The 20,881-nt window shown below is 34.9% G+C and overlaps 1 protein-coding gene and 1 long non-coding RNA gene across 2 annotated transcripts; both read left to right on the forward strand.

The window, feature by feature from the left end:
• Positions 1-11,150: 11,150 nt before the first annotated feature.
• Positions 11,151-12,629, forward strand: LOC139855884 (protein INAPERTURATE POLLEN1). The gene is made up of 2 exons (XM_071845125.1): positions 11,151-11,270; positions 11,347-12,629. Exons 1-2 carry the CDS (start codon positions 11,225-11,227, stop codon positions 12,198-12,200), a joined length of 900 nt encoding a protein of 299 aa, XP_071701226.1. The 5' UTR covers positions 11,151-11,224; the 3' UTR covers positions 12,201-12,629.
• A 6,016-nt stretch (positions 12,630-18,645) lies between these two features.
• Positions 18,646-20,655, forward strand: LOC139852966 (uncharacterized). Its single transcript, XR_011761229.1, has 3 exons — positions 18,646-19,011; positions 20,031-20,182; positions 20,499-20,655. It is a non-coding gene; the product is annotated as an uncharacterized lncRNA (long non-coding RNA).
• Positions 20,656-20,881: the final 226 nt, after the last annotated feature.

The raw sequence follows: 20,881 nt of genomic DNA on the forward strand, positions 1-20,881 counted from the left end.
TGACTTCGGTGGTAGTTGGGATGAACATTTACCTTTGGTGGAATTCTCGTACAATAATAGTTTTCACTCTAGTATTGGAATGCCACCGTATGAGATGTTGTATGGTAGCAGGTGTCGAACCCCAATTTGTTGGGGCGAAGTGGGACAAAGGGAAGTCGGGAGCTCCGACTTGGTATTGGAGACAAATGATAAAATCGATATGATTCGGGAACATTTGAAAAAGGTGCAAGATAGGCAAAAATCTTGCGCCGATAAGCGTAGACGTTTGATCGAATTCCAAGAAGGTGATATGGTGATGCTCAAGGTTTCGCCATGGAAGGGTATTATTCGGTTTCGAAAATGAGGAAATTTAGCTCCTCGGTTTATTGGGCCGTTTAAGGTTTTAGCTCGTGTTGGTGAAGTCGCGTATCGTTTGGAATTACCCGAAGAACTTGCGGGGATCCATAACACATTTCATGTTTCCCACCTCCGTAAGTGTCTTGCGGATGATTCTTCATGGATGCCTTTAGACGAAATTGAGCTAAACAACAAGTTAGAATACTTTGAAGAGCCGATTGCTATACTCGATGAGAAGGTAAAAATGTTGCGTAACAAAGAGGTGAGGACCTTTAAGGTCCAATGGCGTCGTAGTAAAGGTTCCGAGTTTACTTGGGAGCCCGAAGAATTCGTGTTGGTTTACCTTCCCTCGTGTCATGCGGCTTGGATCGCGAGGACGCGCTACGATTTAAGTGGGGGAGAGTTGTAACACCCCGTTTTTCCGTGCGCATATAAAGGTACGTACTTAATTAATAGTACGCTTATAACTTGTTCGTTATGTGATTAAATGAGCTACGGGGCTAGCTGTCGTATAAGTGTATATGTATATATATATATGTATGTTTGAATGCGTGCATGAACGTGTTTATGAATGTGTCGCGTTGGCGTCGAGTCGTGTGAGACCTAAGATCGAGGTTTAGACTTGCATAGGAAGGGTGAAAGATGTTGTTCTTGTTGTTTGAACCTTTGATTTATGTTAAATTGTCGAAGTGATCAGGAATAGGCCAATGCCGCGCCGCGAGGAAAGGGGCCGTGACGCGACAATCAAAGCAAATCCAGATCAGAACTTGAGTTAAGAAGGGTCGTTTTTCCTTCTTTATGTCGCGCCGCGACAAAGGAGCCGCGCCGCGGCACCTCTGCAGTTCTGACTCCGATTTCTGCTCAAATTAAAAAGGGTTTTAGGGGCAATTTGGTCTTTTTGCGTGTAGATCTGATGGGAGCTTTTAATATCAACCACTTATCCTATATTTCTCATTTCTTTTCTATTTTCTTTCATAATTTCCTCTCAAAACTTAAAATCCACTTAGTTTAAACTTGAGATTTGAAGAAGAAGTTTTATGAATCAATCATAGGAGCAAGAATTAAAGTTGTTCTCCTTGCTATTAGCTACAAGAGGATAGTTTTGGTAAGTCTCAACTTTAAGTTTTGAGTTTTATTTAGTTTAAGCTAGGGTTTGGTTCATATGGAACTTGTGTGACCCATTTGAGGGTTAAATGGGTGGATTTTGGGTTAGATTGTTGAAAGGAAACCCTAATTACCATAATCTAGGGTTTGGTCTAATGAAATGAGGTTTGTAAGTGTTAATGGTGTTGTAATCATTAAAACACTTGTTTAAAGTTGAATGATGTTAATTGGGTCATGTTTGACTAAGCTTGCAAGTGTAAGAGTTAAAATGGGTCATATGAGTCAAAGTTGACCTAATTTGGTAAAATGGGTATGAAATACACCAAGTTTATGTTAGTTGATGTTAATAGACCCTAATCACTAGTTTTTAGTGATTTATGACAAGGAATGGTCATTAATGGGCGGTTTTGATGTAGTTGAGTCATTTAATGCAATCGGGTCATTAAATGCTCAAGGGTTAGAAGTTGGCATTTAATGCAACTAGATTGTATGTTAATAAATGCATAATGTAATAGGTACGTTACATTGAAGGGTTGCAAGCTCGGTTAGCTTTCACAAGAGACTTGAGGTGAGTGGATTATCTATATATGTATGTATATGATTTATGTGCCGTATTGATGGTGTCACATAGCCGTTTTGTGACCATAGTTGCGAGACATAGCCGTTTTTGTCTACGTTTATTATTTATGCACATAGCCGTGTTTGTGCATATAGTGGCGAGTAATAGCCGTGTTTTACTCCCACGTTGTTATCCGTGTTATTTGTGCACATAGCCGTGTTTGTGTACAAGATTGTGAGTAATAGCCGTGTTTTACTCACATGTTGATCAAGTGATACCATAGCCGTTTTTGGGAACACTTGGGGGGTGATGCCATAGCCGTTTTTGGAACACCTCGGGGGTTAGTATACCATAGCCGGGTTTGGGAGCTAACGGTTGTTATGAAGATCGATGACTTGTTTCGCGAAGTCATTCCCCTTGCGAAGAATTTTGGTTAACCATGGTTTATAGTTGATGATGCTAGCATTTGATTTATGATTATGATATTTATGCTATTAATGTGGCTAATTGTACAGTTTAACGATACTAGCTTATTTATCGAGATGTTATGCGATTGTGTACGTTATATGATATCGTAGATGCGTGTGGGTAAGTCTTATATGCATGTATATATTTATTCTACTCACTAAGTGTGATGCCCCGTACAAAACCATCATGTACGAATCATCAACAACAGGATCATTACAAGGTTAAGTACTATATGCTGTAATTAAAGAAGTTGTATTCACGATAAAAAGATGACGTCATAACCGACGTCAATTGTTTTACACCAACAGTATGCTTCTACGAATAGCAAGCATGTATAATTGTATGTGACCCTTAAGTCGTTACAAAACATAGTTTCAAATGTATTAAAGTTTGAATGCAAGATAAACAGTTCATGCGGTGATAACACTAGAGCAGTGGGTGTCTACGGCAAGACTAGCACGACAGCGGAAACAAATAACCTTAAGCACCTGAGAAAAACATGCTTAAAAACGTCAACACAAAGGTTGGTGAGCTATAGTTTAAGTATAACAATATGTAAGGTAGGCCACGAGATTTCAGTGCTATAAAGAGCGTTTCAAAACAGTATGATAAAGTATATGTTAACCGTGGGCACTTGGTAACTAACTTAACGTTTATACCCCCTGAAAGTACACTTGGCAAGTGCGTATGTCTACGAAGTATTAAACACTCATTAAATGCTAGCGCGACTAGCCCGAGTGGGGATGTCAAACCCTATGGATCCATATCTAAGATTCGCGTTCACGGTTCAAAAACCAATGATTAAACGTTACCGAGCTAAAGGGAATGTTTATGCCATTGTATAACCCACACATATATAAGTTTAAGTACTCGTGCCTAGTATGTAATACATAAAATCCGCATGTATTCTCAGTTCCAAAAATAAGTTAAAGTAAAAAGGGAATGCTATAACTCACAATGATAAAGTAGCGGTAAAGTATGACTCGGAAAGTAAGCAAGTAATGAAGGTTGTCCAAACGGGTCCTCAACCTAAGTCAAATAGTACTAAGTCATTAAATCATCCGTATAGGTTTAAAAGTATGTAAATAAGGTCTTAAAGGTCATCATCATTCATCATTAAACAAAAGGTGTAAAGTAAGTTTCGTTCATGAAAAGAGTTTAAAACAAAGGCTGAGTTCGGTCAGTCACCACGGCCTCTATACCTACTGAAATAAGATTAGACCAATGGCCATGGCTCTGTCTATGAGTTCTTTAAGTTTGATAAAAATTACAGAAGCAAAATCGTCTTCGTTTGACCGTGGCGACGGTCTAAGTGCGAGTAGGTCAGAATTTTCAGCACAACGTTAAATGGACATAGTGACGATCGGAGGGCCATAAATCCTAAACCGTAACTCGGATTAAGACGAGTCCTATATGAAAAGTTATCTACTCGAACAGATCTATCTGAAAATCATAATTACAGTAGCCCAGGTCGTACGGATCACACACAGAAACAGTAGAACAGTAGGGTCAGTAGGTTCCGGCGGTTCTTGGTGTTCGATGCTTATCATGGTTCTCATCCTTGATGCATATAGCTTTAAGTGTACAAATCGTTGATGTGTTTGCATCATTTTAACCAAGGTTTGACCATCATAACCCAAGTGTAAGTCTAAGACATGAAGCACAACTCACTTAAGTGTTGCAAGTGTTTTGATGAACCGAAGTTACATCAAAGTCTTAGATTCAACACATACATGAAATGTAAAAGTAATATTAACCAAGTTTTGACTATTATGACACAAGTGTAGGTCTAAGACATGTAACACAACTCACTTAAGAGTTGTATGAAGTTTGATGAACTAAGGTTACATCAAAGTCTTAGATCGAACACACACATGAACTTTAAAACTAATAATAAGTTACAAACTTGAAAGTAAACTTATGAAAACAAGATCTTGAGTTGTAGAACATAGTTCTTAGTTTGATCTTGAAGATCCAAGACTCAAAAGTCTAGATTTAACATAAGTGTACAAAGTTATAATTTAAGAAAGCTTACTAACATGTTCTTGAACTTTTAAAGTTAACTCTAGTTCAAGAAAGTATGAGATCAAGACTAACTTGTAGTACTTGACCATTTAACCAACAACATGAAATTTAAGTGCATAATATGAAGTAACGAACTAAATAAACAAGTTAATAAGTCATGGTTGTTCATACTTTAAAGATTCAAGCCTAAGTCTTGATCTTTAGAAAGTAAACTTTAAGTTTACTTCATGAACTTCAAGTATGAGTTACAACACATGAACTTTCTTTCTTTAAACAAGTATTAAGTGGAGATCATAAACTAGAAAGTTTATGTCTTGTATGTTCTTGTTAGAACAAGATAGATGAAGAATAAAACTAACAAGTTTGCTTCTTAGAAGATAATAAGTAAATAACAATAACAACAAGTAAGTAAGTAAACCATAAACATGAACAAGTAACTACAAGAAAATGATGATGATTATGGGATGTTCTTGCTACGGTTTTACAAGGAAAAAAGAAAGGAACAAAAGCTTCAAGTTACTTACAAAAACTAGAGAGAAAAGAGAGAAACTTGGAAGTGTTTTTGTGTGTGTGTTTGAATGAGAGAAAACAAGAGAGTGAAGTAATGAAAAATGAAAACCAAAACTCCCTTGTAGGAGAGCTAGGCTGACGGTTTCTCAAGCATATTGGGGGAGGGAGTTGTTCCTTGGTCACTAGCATGAAAAGCCTTAAAAGTGTGGTTAATAGATGGCCATGCATAGGGATTATGGTAACTAGATTCTCATTTGAACAAAACTAGCTAGTTTCCATCTAAATAATACTTACAAGTGTAAGACATGGGCTAACTAGTCCAACTAAGAAGTAGGGTGGGCTTATAAGCCCATATTCAAGAGTCCATTTACATTAATCAAGTCCAAGTTCCATTAATTAACAAATAAATCCAATTAAAGCCCAAGTAACTAACTAATCACCATAGTTAATTAAAATGATTAATAAACCTTAATCATGAATGTAAATAATATGTGAAAATATTATTCGTGAAAGTTTCGTGTGTCACAAAGACGTTTCGGGCATTCAAAGTCATGTATGATCAATCATGGTAACATGTAAATGTAATAACATACATTCGTTTAAATCACAAGTATTAATAATAACAATTATTAATAAATAAACGTTGGAAAATCCAAGGTCGTTACACTAAGCTTTGCTTACCCCTCTCGTTGTTTATCTTTTTAGATGCAGGCGCGGACAAGGGCAAGGAGTCGTTGGGCACTAGGTGTCCCTTGTTGTTGTTATGTTGTAGCTTTTGGAAGTTGGCCTAGTTTTAGGTAGTTTAGTCCCAAACCATGCTCGAAACGTCGTTTGGTTTATAAACTATCATTTGTAATGGGTCAAACTTGTACTAAACTTTATTCGTGGCCCTCGTGCCTTTTGTAAGCAATTAATTGTTGTGCGTTTTAAATGGAACTCGTGAAATGGGTTACATATTTATTTGGCGTGTAATTGTGTTGTATATAAAAAAATTATCGTATGGATTACGGGTTGGGTTGTTACAGTATATCAATGCGTATAACAATATAAAGACACGGGAGAATGAGTAATACAATAATCCCTAGAGCGAAGTAGAAGAAAACAGATTCATCCAGTGGAAGTTGGAAAAGGAGAATGATTGTGGCGATAGTCAGGATAAGGACAAGGATCAGAACTGGATTAAGCATTTTCACAATCTTTTGAATTTGGGAATTGAGTATAGGAATGGTAAAAGTAATGGAACGGAAGAGGTTAATTTATATCTGGTAAAGAAATCAAGGCAGATCTCCGCATTTAATTAAAAAGATCCTAATTTCCTTAAATTCCGAAGAATCGGATTTTATTTAGATTTCAAAGATTTCTTTAAATCCCTTGAATTCTGGAAATTCACCGTGACTACGTCAAATGTTAAATCTCTATCATAATCTTTTGTGATAGCTGCATTCGTACGCTTCAAGTAATCAAATTATTTTATCTGTATTACTCGATGTTGATAAAATTCTATTTATCAACTCATATTCGTCATGAAAACATTCTTATTGTTAGCCATGACCATCCCAATCAAATTTCGGGAGGAAATTTCTTTAACGGGTAGGTACTGTGACGACCCGGAGATTTCTGACCAAATTTAAACTTAATTCTTATTTAATTTTGACTTGATAAGCAAAGCCTATTTAATTGAATCTCAAAATCTTTGAACTGTTTACATCGATACACTTAAACCTTTGACCATCCCCGACGATTCACGAACAGTTATGTGTAAATAAAAATGTATATATGATACTTTGAGTTAATAAAATAAATCAATTGAAATTAAACATATAAAATAATAAACAAATAAGTAATTATATATAAATATATACATGATATTATTATGAACTTATAGGCATATATGTGATACCTATTAATACTTATTATTTGTACATTTGTGATATATATATATATATATATATATATATATATATATATATATATATATATATATATATATATATATATATATATAAGAAGTTACTACTCAATATAAGTAGTATATTATATTGTAAAATATATTAAATGTATAAACATTAAATATTTAATATATTACTATATAATACTAATAATAAAATTTAAGTACAAGTTAAAATATTAAAGTTATATTATTATCATTACTTTCATTAATATTATTATTAATATTAAGATTAATATTTGTAACATTAATGTAAGTAGTATTATAACTAGTAGTAAGAGTATGATTTTAGTCATTATTAAGATTATCCTTTTATTTTATAATTACCATTATCATTAAAATTATTATTAATATTATAAATACTATTATAAAGATAATACAAATTATTATTATCATTAATAATATCAAATTTAAGAGTATTATTAATAGTTATTTTTATTATTAGTAGTTGTTAGGATTATTATTAACTATTATTATTATTATTATTATTATTATTATTATTATTATTATTATTATTATTAATATTACTATTATTAATATATTTATTTATGAATTAATACTAAAATCAGATATAAGAGTTGATTCTGTATTATATCACGATCTGGTTGTTGAAACTTTTGCATCATATCCTGCTCATGAATCTTAAGCTTGTCGACTCCAAATCACTACATTACAACCCCCAGCCAATTCAGTTAACAATTGTTATCTCCTTTTATTTTTTTTATTTTTTTTCTGTCTTTTCCCTTTTGAACGAATGATCAAGTCTACCATTTAATTATATGTAACAAACGATCAATTCAATTGTGAAAACCACTTCATTTTGATTTTCCTCTTTCATTAACAACCACACAATACCATTTAATTGCAATTGATCGATGAATTAATCAAAAAAATACAGAAGCGAAGCTCTAGTCCCCTGTACGTATACATTTTAACAAATTCTTAGAATTCTTAATGATTTTCAAAATCTAGAAATGCAAATATGTTAGAAACCTTTAGTTTAAACTATCTGCAAAGTTTCGAAGTTCAATTTTGAAATGTCCCGTTCATATTGATTATAAACGTTCCATATTAATTGATTTCGTCGCGAGGTTTTGACCTCTATATGAGACATTTTTCAAAGACTGCATTCGATTTTAAAACAAACCATAACCTTTAAAATATTACGACGATTATCAAATAACGATAATCTAAAATATAGCGTTTTTCACACGACCATTACATAATGGTTTACAATAAATATGGTTATTTACTTAATATATATATGGTTTTACTTAATATAAATATGGTTTACAATAAATATGGTTTTTCACACGACCATTACATAATGTATACATATACAAAACTTAACTATATAAATATGGTTATTTACTTATATATATATATATATATATATATATATATATATATATATATATATATATATATATATATATATATATATATATATATATATATATATATAATGACATATATAGGTTATTAACATAAAAATTATATCACCAATAATAAATATATATATATATTTGTTCGATTACAATTAAGTATATTAATAAATATACAATTGATATAGGTTCGTGAATTCGAGGCCAACCCTACAATTGTTCAATGTCGTAATATGTATTTTTACTACAAAATACAATATGGTGAGTTCATTTTATTCCCTTTTACTCTTTACATTTTTGGGACTGAGAATACATGCGCTGTTTTATAACTGTTTTGTTAAATGCTTTTAAAATATATTTTGAACTGCGAATACATGAAATACTTTTATAACTGTTTTACGAAATAGACACAAGTAATCGAAACTACATTCTATGGTTGAATTATCGAAATCGAATGTGCCCTTTTTATCATGTCCGATGTTTTTCCGGAATGATGGCGAATTTATCATGTCCGATGTTTTTCCGGAATGATGGCGAATTTATCATGTCCGATGTTTTCCCGGAATGATGGTGAATTTATCATATCCGAAGTTTTTCCGGAATGATGGCAAATTTATCATGTCCGAAGTTGTCCCGGAATGATGAGGATATTCTATATGCAATTTGTTAAGGTCGGTTACCAGGTGTTCAATCCATATGAATGATTTTTGTCTCTATGCATGGGACGTATATTTATGAGAAATGAAAATGAAAATCTTGTGGTCTATTAAAATGATGGAAATGATTATTTATGTTAAACTAATGAACTCACCAACCTTTTGGTTGACACTTTAAAGCATGTTTATTCTCAGGTATGAAAGAAATCTTCCGCTGTGCATTTGCTTATTTTAGAGATATTACTTGGAGTCATTCATGACATCTTTCAAAAGACGTTGCATTCGAGTCGTTGAGTTCATCAAGATTATTATTAAGTCAATTATAGTGGGATATATTATGAAATGGTATGCATGCCGTCAACTTTCGATGTAATGAAAGTTTGTCTTTTAAAAACGAATGCAATGTTTGTAAAATGTATCATATATAGGTCAAGTACCTCGCGATGTAACCAAGTGTAATGTACTCGTCCTGATAGATTAGGACGGGTCATGAAAATGTATCCGTTAGAGGCACATTGTAGGAGCCACTAACAAGCTCTCTGACGAAATGCTGCCTATGCTCGTCACTCAATGGCGATGAATGACACAAGCTTCTGGCGGGCCATAGGTTGCGGTCTTAGATTGCAATTTTTTTCATATCTAGCATTCACAAATAAATTCCACATTTTTTCATATATCCCAAACACGAACTCTTTGCGATGTTTTTTTTTCTTCCACGAAATTCTCAAGGTTCAAACATAAAATGTCACTAAACTCTCACCATTTTACAACCCATCTCATACATCGCTTGCACGTTTACAATGTATCATGGGTGGCTCCACCATCTCTAGATTATCATCACACAAAGGACAACAAACAAAATTCAAGCTAACTTATCGTTTATCAAGTTCAATATATAACGGCAACCTTTGTTTATTGGCACACCAAATGAGTTCTTCGACCTTATTCATAATATAGCGATTGCAAACTGTTGCTGCTGATTCTCATGAAATCATTTCATAGACGTTTCTTGAGATCTTATTCTATAAAGCAAACTAACTCCGATTCTTAAATAATCAACATCACTTATACTACTATTGCAACAAAAGATCAATAATAATAGTTGTTTGAGAACTTATTGGTATGACCTCAACATGAACTATATCACCATTCACCATAAAAAAAATATTACAGTAAAAACAAATAAGAGTTGTTTGAGAACTACGTAGTAATTGGTATAACCTCAACATGAACTATATCACCATTCACCAAAAATACGATTTGAGAAGTTAATAGAGGTTTTTTTTTTCTTAACCTTCAATGGTACTGCCAACATCGTCGCAAATTCGGTTTTCTCCTAATGTGTGTAGGTGACAAATGAGAGCATTCAATGTCGATATCGCCGTTCAAAAAAATAAAATAACAATTATATAAATATCACTAACTTGTAGAGAAATTTTTTTTACAAAACAGGGGAGATTTCACTTCACTTACAAATTTTCACTAAAATTTACACAAGTCTGAAATTTACACATAGAGTTGTAATCACTTGAATCCATAAATTTGCTTGAAAACAAAGTGACCAATGAGAACGCGACATGTGGCGCGAAAATCACATGTGATTGGAAAAAAAAATTCGAAAAATAACTTTTTTTTTCGAATTTTTTTTTGAATTTTTTTTTTTAAAATCATGTGTGATTATGCATGTCAATCACATGTGATTGTAAACCTAATCACATGTGATTATGCATGGCAAATCCAATCACATGTGATTGTACAATTCAATCACATGTGATTGTGCAGGTAAATAACATGTGATTGCAATAAAATAAAATAAAAAATTTTAAAAAATCGAAAAAAATTTAAAAAAAAATTTTCGAAAAAAATTTTTTAAATTTTTTTTCCAATCACATGCGATTTTCGCGACACGTGTCGCGCTCTCATTGGTCCCTTGAATCTCAACTTAATTTATGGACTCAAATGAATATTCCTCTTTACACATATATAAAGTTATTGAATTCGAAAATTAAAAGGTAAACAAGGTCAAACCCAAAAATAAAACTCCGTACAGTAAAGAGTATTGAAGAGTTAGAAGAGCCCTAATTCAAATTAGTCCTGAATAAAAGAACATATACAATTGCCCTAAAACAAAATCAATTCAGAATTACATACTCCTGTAATTTTCAATCCACCACCACCATCATCATCATCATTATCATCATCATCTTCTCAAAAAATTCTTAATCCCACAATCATGAAACCCCAATCTTTTTCCCCTAAAAAGATGTTCAAGTCTTTATGTAAGTCTTTCTCTTTATTTTCATCAAATTCATATTTTTTTAATCTTTATCACTAACTAATTCAACATTCATGCAGCTCGGAAGAAACCCATCACCGGTGGAACACTCCGGCCGTTCAAAGACTATTATTCCGATTGGATCACAACCCTTAAACACAAACACCTCCCTAATCTACACCATCACACGCACTCCAACACTTCAACCCCAAATCTTTTATCCGCACATGTTGAAATCATTCACCATCATTTCAAATCATACTATTTAGCCCTTGATCTTGCAGCCACTGCTGACGTGTCACAAATTCTATACCCTGTTGATCATCGCAACCCTATTGAAATCCCATTTCTTTGGTTGGGTGATTTACATCCTTACCTTTTTACGAATCTTATCAGATCTTATCTTCTTCAACATGATGATGAGTTATCAGATCAAGAAAATGAAGAAGATGAATATGATGGTCAGGAGCATGATCTTGAAGATTATGATCAACAGAATTATGATCAAGAAGATGAAGAAATTGAAGTGGGTGAATCTTGCGAGTTTTTAAAGAAACAGTGGCCATTAATGAATGCATGGAAGATTCAATCTCATAAATTAACGTCTAGAATCGATCAAATTGAACGCGGGTTGAGGTTAATGGTACCTGCATTAATGAACAGGGTTAGGAAAGCACAATTTGGGTTTGTTGAGAAAGTGGGGTCCGGCGAGGTGACGGCTGCTACGGCTGCGGCCGAATTGGAAGAGGAAATGGTGGGTATTGTTATGGATGCAAATAGGTTAAGGAAAGATGTTATATCAGAGATTGTTAGTGTTACAAGTCCTTATCAAGCAGCTTTGTTTCTTGAAGGGTTAGCCCAATTTCTTGTTGGAATTAGAGATGGGAAATTGTTGCAAGAATTCAAGAACTGTAAAACGCCAATCAATAAATGAATTTGGAGTATTGGGTTCTGTTGTTTATGACTTTTTTGAGATGATTGAAGATTAAAGTTTGGATCTTGATGATATTAATTTGGTATTTTAGTTAGGAATGTGTTAATTTCAAGAACTCAGATTTTGAATAATCCAATTTGGTTATGGTTATGATCATGGGTTATGATGTTAATGATGATCTTGAGAAGATTGAACGTTAAAGTTTGGATCTTGATGATTTTAGGGACATTTCAGAGATGCCCTGTCAAGAATCAAGATTTTAAATTTCCTTTATGAATCCTCAAGGGTGTGTGTAATTATAGTTTTTGATTTCTTTTATCTTAGTGTTGTCGAAGAGTCGTTTCAGTAGTTTCCAACTTAATAGTTGAAATCTGATTGTATGAAATGAGAGATATATAGTTTTTGAATTTTTGATAGATCTGATTGTATTCAAGGTAAAAAAATTGTATTCTATGTTTCTTGAAGTAGTAACATCATTCATACTGTTTGTACTATGAATTTGGTACTGCAGTTATCAAATTGCTTCAATCCATATCTGAAATACAGACAGTTAGGTTAATATGTTTTCAATGATTAACATTCTTTTAATCTGATACTACATCAGAATCTGGCTACTGTTTTGTTGTAGTCTGTAGCTAGGATATTTGGCCATTCAATTATTGATATGGACTACTATTGTATATACATGTATTAAGATATTCTGGTAAGTAATCACCAATAGTTAAGGTTGTATTTGACAGTCAGTCAGGTCTAGACCTGACTAAATAAGCTGTGTTGTCTCTCCTTTTGGAAAATTGTGTTAAAATCGTGTGTTTTCACCAACTTTGGATACCATGTATATAATATGATCGAGTGACATATTAATAACCTTTTAGCGATTTTTTGTAGCCCTTGAAAAGGACTTTACGACGAACTAAAATGTGTTCAAAATGGAATAAAGGTGAATGAGATACATGCTCTCAAAGTTGATTGTTTGATGCAAACTTCTTCAATGGGAATTGGAACTTGTCCTACATTCCTGAGACGGAACAAATATTTAAATGAAATGAAGACATTGCCCTCGTTATATATTGCATTGATGTTTCTGGCCTTAGTAAAAAGTTGTTGAGTACAATCTTAAGTCAAGCTAATTAGCAAATACAGTACTAACCTTGACTTAAAACTAAATAGGGGTTGCAACTGTTCAATAAGTGATACAATTATATTGTGCAGTTGTGTTTTCAAAATAGGAAATGTACTAATTTCACTCTTTTATTTCTTTCTCTTGTGTATGCTGGAAGCATTAATACTCACGTGTATTAGCGACTAGTTAGATTTGAACCTCAGACCTCTTGTTAGAATAAAAATAAATAACCTTGTGGCTCTTAAGTCTTCCTTATAAGAGTGCTCCCAACCGTCCGCCCTCATCCTCCGCCCACCTCCGCCCACCCTGGGTGCCGTTGGCACCAGGACCGCCCAGGGCCCGCCCAAGAACCGCCCAGGTTGTTTCGTCCAGCTGGTTTTCTTTTTTGAGCATAATTGAGGGCGGTAGGAAACGGGTATTTTGACCCGTTGAGAGCCACCAACGGCTATATCTCCACTCCCAACGGCTCTAACGGCTATTTCCCCCTTTTTTATTTATGTTTTTTTTTTCTCCCTTTTTTTACTCTATTTATACTCCACATTTCAACCCCATTTTTCACACAACTATCTCATATTACTTCTCCATTTCTAATATTTTTTCTCACATCTATCACCAAAAAAATGAGTTCCAAAAAAACACCAAACAAAGGAAAATCGAAACAACGTCCGGTAGTTCAAGATTCAAATTCGGTTAGTCGAGATATGATGCAAATGCTACTCGATAACTCGCAACAAACTACCGGGTTTTCTCGTTTTGCAAATACTAATGCATTTGCGGGTATGTTCGGAAACGTCCATCAACAACAATCTCAAAATGTTCCACTCTACCATAACCAACAATCTCAAAATGTTCCACTCTTCCCGAACCAACTCTCTCAAAATGTTCCAATTTACCCGAACCAACTCTCTCAAAACGTTCAAATCTACCCGAACCAACAACAAACGAAACAAACACCTTATTATCCTAGTCTCCGTGACGAATCGTCCGACGAAGAAGTTCCCGAAACACCACTCCAAAATGAACCCGAATCCGAACCCGAGCTCGAACCCGAACCCGAACCCGAAAGTGATCCGAAAGGAAAAGGAAAAGGAAAAGTGGTAGAAAAGAAAGTGAGGTGTCCGAAGACCGCGTGGACCGACTTGGAGACAAAAATTTTAGCCGAGCGTTTTGTATATGTTTCCGAACACCCGAGTGTCGGAAACGACCAAAGTCATACTTCATTTTGGGGAGAATTTCGAAGACAATACAATTCGATTGTCCCGGTGAAAAGACGTCCGGATCAAATAAGTGGAAAATGGTCGAAAATGCAAAGGGATGTCAAGATATGGATCGGTATTTACAACAAATACGAGAGAATGTGGGAAAGTGGTTGTAATAATGACGACATTATGTCCGCGGCACGAATGGCTTTCAAAGCGCAAACAAAGGGACGACACTTTGCGTTTGAGGATGCGTGGCGAGTGTTAAGGAATTGCCCGAAGTTTTTAGAAGGCGAAAGTATTTCGAGTAGCAACAAACGAAAAGAACCCGATCATATACCCATTAATGATCAAACCGAGGGAAGTTCCAACCCGAACACCAGCATGCACCCCGACCCAACTCAAATGGAAAATTTGTTAAAGGATACCGACCCAATCCGACGTCCACCAAGTCGAGCTAAAAGTCAAAGGGACTCGTACTCATCCGATGCCGCGAGCCGTATGTCCTCCGAAGAAGCTCGCTTTAAAATTGCTCAATGGTCCAAGCTTCACAAGATGTGGCGAATCAAACCATGAAAAAGCTACAAGATGATAGCAACATGCGGACTATGTTTAAAGGGTTGAAGCTTCTTTCCAAACCGGTGTCACGAGATTTGCCTCCCGATGAATACGAAATGCTAATGCTTGCTCGAGACAAAATTAAGAAAAAATATGCGAAGAAATTGCAAAACATGAACGACGACGACGACGAGTAGTTTGATTATTTGGCTTTCTAGTATTTTTTTTTTAATTGTCGTAATCTTTTAATTTTAAATCGTCATAATGTTTTAAATTTTAATTATTGTATTTTTTTTAATTTTAATGAAATGGTAGTTTTATGTTTTTTATTTTTAATTTATCATATAAATATTAATAATTATTTGATAATATAAAATAATTCAAAAATAAAATAAAAAAATGGAAGGAGGAGTGTCTTTGTTGGGAGTGTTTAGTCCTGGGTTTAGTCCTGGGAAGGAAGTGAGATGGAGGTGCTGATGTGGCGCTGAATGGTTGGTTAGTCCTGGAAGACATTGTGTCATGGTTGGGAGCACTCTAAATAGAAATCAATTTTAAAGCTCAACAAATATCCAAGTTTTTATTACGAAGAAGAATTCATCGTCAATTGCTTATAAACTAGTTTTGTAGGCCCCACGATGTTGGGGCGATTGAAAAACAATGATCTTAATAATCGAGTATAAACAATAAACCAAATTTCCATCCAACAAACTACCTTAAACTCTCTTGAAACTTTGTAAACCATAGGAAGACAAAAAAAACCTCTCACCCTCCAACTCCCAAATATGTCGCCGCCACCACCATTACTCCGGCGAAACCGACCAACTCCGGCAACCGGATTTTACCATCGTACCTCTGTCCATTAAATCCGACGCACCTCCGTCCACTACTCATCTCCCGCGCTGATATGCTTCAATCTTCACCCGAAATCAGGCCTTCGGATATGTTGGGTTCTTACCACTATTTTTTTCTTTTTATAAACGCCCGAAGACGGTGGCTAGGGTACATCGCCGACAGCGGTGGTCCGCCGATCACAACCCAAATCACCATGATGTTAAGATAAGTTGCGCTTCTCTATGTATCAAAATTTTATTTTTAGATTTAATTAATTTTCTTAAGATGTGAGATCTTTTCTTTCTAGATCTGATTTTGTTTTGCGTTTACATATCGCTTTTGTGTTTTGATTACTTTTTTTTAACCTTTTTTTTCCAGATTTGGGTGATAGTGGTAGTGACTGACGTCGGTCGCTGCTTGAAGTCGCCGCTGTTGACGATCATTTGAGAAAATAGATTTTTTAGCGTTTTCGCGCGTCGTTGCGGGTTGTTATTTTGTGTTCGTTTATTACGAAGAATGATAAAGTTCGTGTGAAGCTATTAACATACATGTAATGTGTACGAAATTGTTATAGAATAGTTGTTAAGTAGCTATCTTAAAAGTTCATTAGTCACATAATTTTTGCATTTAACGGTATTAAAATATATGTCAAGTAGGTACGTTATAAATTAATTACTAAAATGCTTGTTATCTTTTTGGTTTGCGTGGTTGGCTCTTTGCTTGCGCAACAACTTCCACCCGGCATGCTCTCGAGTTGCTGTCCACAAGGTCTTTTGGCTCTATTTATTGAGGCAACGACAAGTGTCGTTTTAGTGGCGTCTTGACTGCCGCTCAGAGCCTAAATTGATTCTTAGGCATGCTTTAAACTCCATGAAAATCTGATTCTACCATTTTCATGGCGTCCCCCCCCCCCTTTTTTTTTTTATCTATATATTTATCTATTTATTTTATTATTTTTTTTATTTATCTTTGTATTTTTTAATTTATTTTTTAATTTCTATTTTTTAGTTTTAAATTTAAAAAAAAAGTCTTTTTTTAGCCGGAGGTCCTCACGGAAGCAATCTCTCTACCCTGGAGTAGAGAGGGGGATGAATTTCCTTTCCCGTGGGTGGAGAATTCTCTCGACTCGTGGTAACAGAAACGACTTCTCTTCTAGTTTAGGGTAGAGGAAGGATTGTCTACATCTTACCTCCCCCATACCTCGCAGGCGCGGGATTGGGTATTGTTGTTGTTGTTGTTGTTGTTGTTGTTTGATAGAATATGCTTTTAAATGATTTGGTAAGTCAAAATTTTAGAGAGTAATAAAAGGAATCAATATCTTTTCATATTTCCATTTTCATATACTATATATACTAAAAATATTATTTATTATATTATATATTATATACTACAAAAATAAGCTAAAAATGTACTCCTTAACTTGAACCCATATTGAAAATAGCGCTGGTATATAGTAAATAAAAAAAGGTTTTAGTTGTTGTCATTTTACCCATCACGAGTAGATCTTGTATTCGGTGGTGCTTGTGGGGGAGGTGAGTGTTGTTTGGGTTGTTGGGGGACTGGTCCTCGTCGTTTTTGTGCCGGTAACCTATTAACCGGCGTCGATTCTGGTCATCGGAGTTTCGTTCTTCAATATCGTGTGTTACTCCCTCCGACGGTTGTATGCCATTATCGGACTGGATCCGCCTTGCTTCTGCTACATCTGTTCATGGTCTCATCTTCATAAATTCAGGTTAGAGTTTGTAGGCTCGTGGATGATTTATTGTACTGGTTCGTGATTTTAAGACTGTTGAGGTTCCTTCAGTTATGGATGATTTGGTCTTTCGTGGGTTCAGCTGGTTGCAACTGAGACTATTGGCTCCAGAGTTTGGTTGCCTAGTTCTCATTCCGTTTTCGGGTTTCAGATGCTCTGTGATGTGTTTCTTGGGTATTTTTGGGTTCGAGGTTTTGAAGTGGTAGCAGGCGGGGTTCTATTCGTGGTTTTTATTTCTCGGTTGCGTCGTGTGGTTGGTTGTGTTCTCCTCCTCTTCTGGTGGGTGATCGTGTTCATCATGTGGTGGTCCCTCTGTCTTGGTTTGTTTCTTGTATAACCATCTTGACATATTACATTATCACCTCTCGATTTGATTGTGTGGTTGGAGCTTGGTTTCGGTGGTTTCATGTTTGTTGTTCGTGTTTGTTAAAAATCGTGATTTGGTTTCGGGGGCTTCTGGTGTCGTGATTGTTGTTTGTGTGCTCCGATTCCATATTCTCTATCGAGTGTTTGCCCTTACGTGATTTGTAATGTGTTATGGTTGTTTATCGAGAGAGTTTCTTGATAGTTGGATCTTTCATTTGTCGTGTTCGTGAAAGTCGCGTTTATGCCAATTCGAGTGAGGTTTAGGATTGTTGAAGTCGTGTCATGTTTAGAGGAGGATACCATATGTCGCGTTTGTTAAAAATCGTGTTGCCAATTCGAGTGAGGATTATCGTGTCATGTTTAGTTTTGTGTCTAAGAATTATGTCGTGATGAAATCATTGTAACCCCTAGCATCTTGCTAGTTTATTAATATATAATAATATTTACTGTTGTCTATAAAAAAAAATCATAAAATATTGTACTCATACAATAAGTAAATAAAAAAAAGGTTAGTAGGTAGTTGGTATCTCTTTTTACGGACTATTATGTTACCATGACTTTTGTCCTCATTTAAATTAAAAACCTTCTATCTACTGGAGTACTATCTATAATCTATAATACCCTTCATTTTCTAACCCAATCTCAAACCATAAACAAAAAACCTCCCGCTCTCCTCCTCCCAATTCCACCTTCGCCGCCTTAACTCCGGCGAAGCCATCTAACTCCGGCTAACCTACCCTACTCCGGCCACCTCTTCAACCACCTAACTCTTGTGCTCCTCCGTTTACCACCTAACTCTAGTGCACCTCCGTCACCACCTAAGTCCGGAACACCTCCGTCACCACCTAAGTCCGGAACACCTCCGTCACCACAGAGCTCTGCTTACCTCCGTAGTCGACCAGATCTATGCTTACGATTTGTTTTTAATTTTTCCGGCAAACCTCCGCACCCGGCTCATTCCGTCAAGATCTACTCCTACAGGTACATTATTTATTTTTTATTTTTCTGCCACATCTCGGATCTACTCCTTCCGGTTCATTTATTATGTTTTTTTTGCCATAATGTTAATATAAAATATATTAACATAATAGATTAACAAAAATTGATTGACCAATCTTAGATGTTGTTTAATTTTTTCTGTATTATCTTCAAGTTCTATTTCTATTTTTCTTTTAATGGAGATAGATGTACGATTTTATGTGTGTTAAAAACAGATTGATTTCAGATTAAGTGATAGATTAAGCGACAAAAAGCTTACTTAATGAATTTAGAGGTGCGAAGAAACAGATCATTAAATGAAAAATAAAAAGAAGTTACTTTGATTTTCAAAAAGCTATTTATTCTTTTACATTAATCTTATTAAAAAAATTCAAATTTTATTTGTAAAGAAACATTGCACTAATGAAGACCATATATCCGAGTCAACAAAAATAGTACAGATCACACTTGTTTTTCCAACTATACATGCCAATTTCATGAAACACCACCACTCATAAACTATCTAGCTTCCACAGGCAATATATTTAACTAAACCATGATTAACTATACCACAGTTTGCTTATCTTTACCTACCTTTAGCCACAGTTCTTTCCAACAAAACCGTGTGATGTCCTTCCATTTCCTTTTACTCTACGCATCTTCCTCTCATTTTCATCTTCCTGAGATACTCCCTATAACATAATGCATGTTTTACGGTCATAAAATTTTTAATTAAAGGTCCCTGTGGAGAAGAAGACGACATGGACAGGTAGTACCGTGTACGTGTACGTCGGAGAGACCGCCAGATGTTTTACCGGTCAATATCTGAGTTATGTAACCGGCTCATCGGTATCGTCTCTTTCTACAAAAGTTACACAATAGCCCTCTTAACAACTACTGAATGATGAACATGTCCTTTTGAACAGTATCAAGTTAACTTGCTTGAAACAGATCATTTTTTTATAGTTCGTTTAGTACTTATGATCGATGGTTGATGGCGGTGATGGACCGAGTTTTTGTAGGTCGATGGTGGTGAACGGAATCTAACGGTGGTGGTGGCCGGAGGTCAACAACGGTGGTAACCGGAGCTAGATCGTGGCGTTGGCTCTACACCCAACCATCGCACCCCATATATAGATCTGATTTATTTTTTCAGATCTGAATATTTTATCAGGTCCGTTTTTTTTTTAATTTACCTTTTCTTGTTTTAACTTTGACTTGTCCATGTATAATTTTTTATGCATCAGTTAGTATGTAAAAATTTCAATTGCTTTGCTTAGATCTTGGTTTAAAAATTTCAATTGATTTGTTCATGTTTACATACTATATATAAGTGATGTATGTGAGAAAAAGGGAAAAAAATTAAATTTTGAGAAATGAAGAAAAAACGAAAAAAATTCAGTTGTTTTACTTTTAATTTAATCATGTATAAGTTTTTTGTGTTATAAGTGATGTATGTAATGAAAAAAAAAATATTGATTTTTTCTCAGATCTTGGTGGCGGTGGCTGTTATTTCTTCCCGGAATTCGTCGCCGGCGCTGTTTGTTGCCGGAAGCGGCTGTAGGTGGTGGTTGGTCTGGTGATGCTGGTGGGGTTTTTCCTTTTATGAAAATGTGTTGTGTATATTGTTTTTTTTTTTTTTTTTTTTTGTGTTAAAAAAAGAAATTGTGATTTTAATGGTAATTTGTAAAGTTTTCTTCACAGATGGTTTTTTTCTTGAGAGTCGTTGAGAGAATCACAGATGGTGTTTTCGTTGTTAAAAAAACATTGGTGGTGGTTTCCAGGCAACATCAGGTGGGGTTGGTGGGTGGTGATGGCCGACGACTGTTGGTGGTGGTGGCCCACGACTGTTGGTGGTGATAAAGTTTAGAAA

The sequence above is a fragment of the Rutidosis leptorrhynchoides genome, chromosome 6 (genome assembly GCF_046630445.1).
Source record: "Rutidosis leptorrhynchoides isolate AG116_Rl617_1_P2 chromosome 6, CSIRO_AGI_Rlap_v1, whole genome shotgun sequence".
Classification (NCBI taxonomy): Eukaryota; Viridiplantae; Streptophyta; class Magnoliopsida; order Asterales; family Asteraceae; genus Rutidosis; species Rutidosis leptorrhynchoides.

Bases quoted from the DNA above. Each gene is read 5' to 3' on its own strand.
- LOC139855884 (XM_071845125.1), top strand. From the start codon at position 11,225: ATGAAACCCCAATCTTTTTCCCCTAAAAAGATGTTCAAGTCTTTAT. The intron at 11,271-11,346 runs GTAAGTCTTTCT...ACATTCATGCAG, and splicing joins AAAGATGTTCAAGTCTTTAT to CTCGGAAGAAACCCATCACC.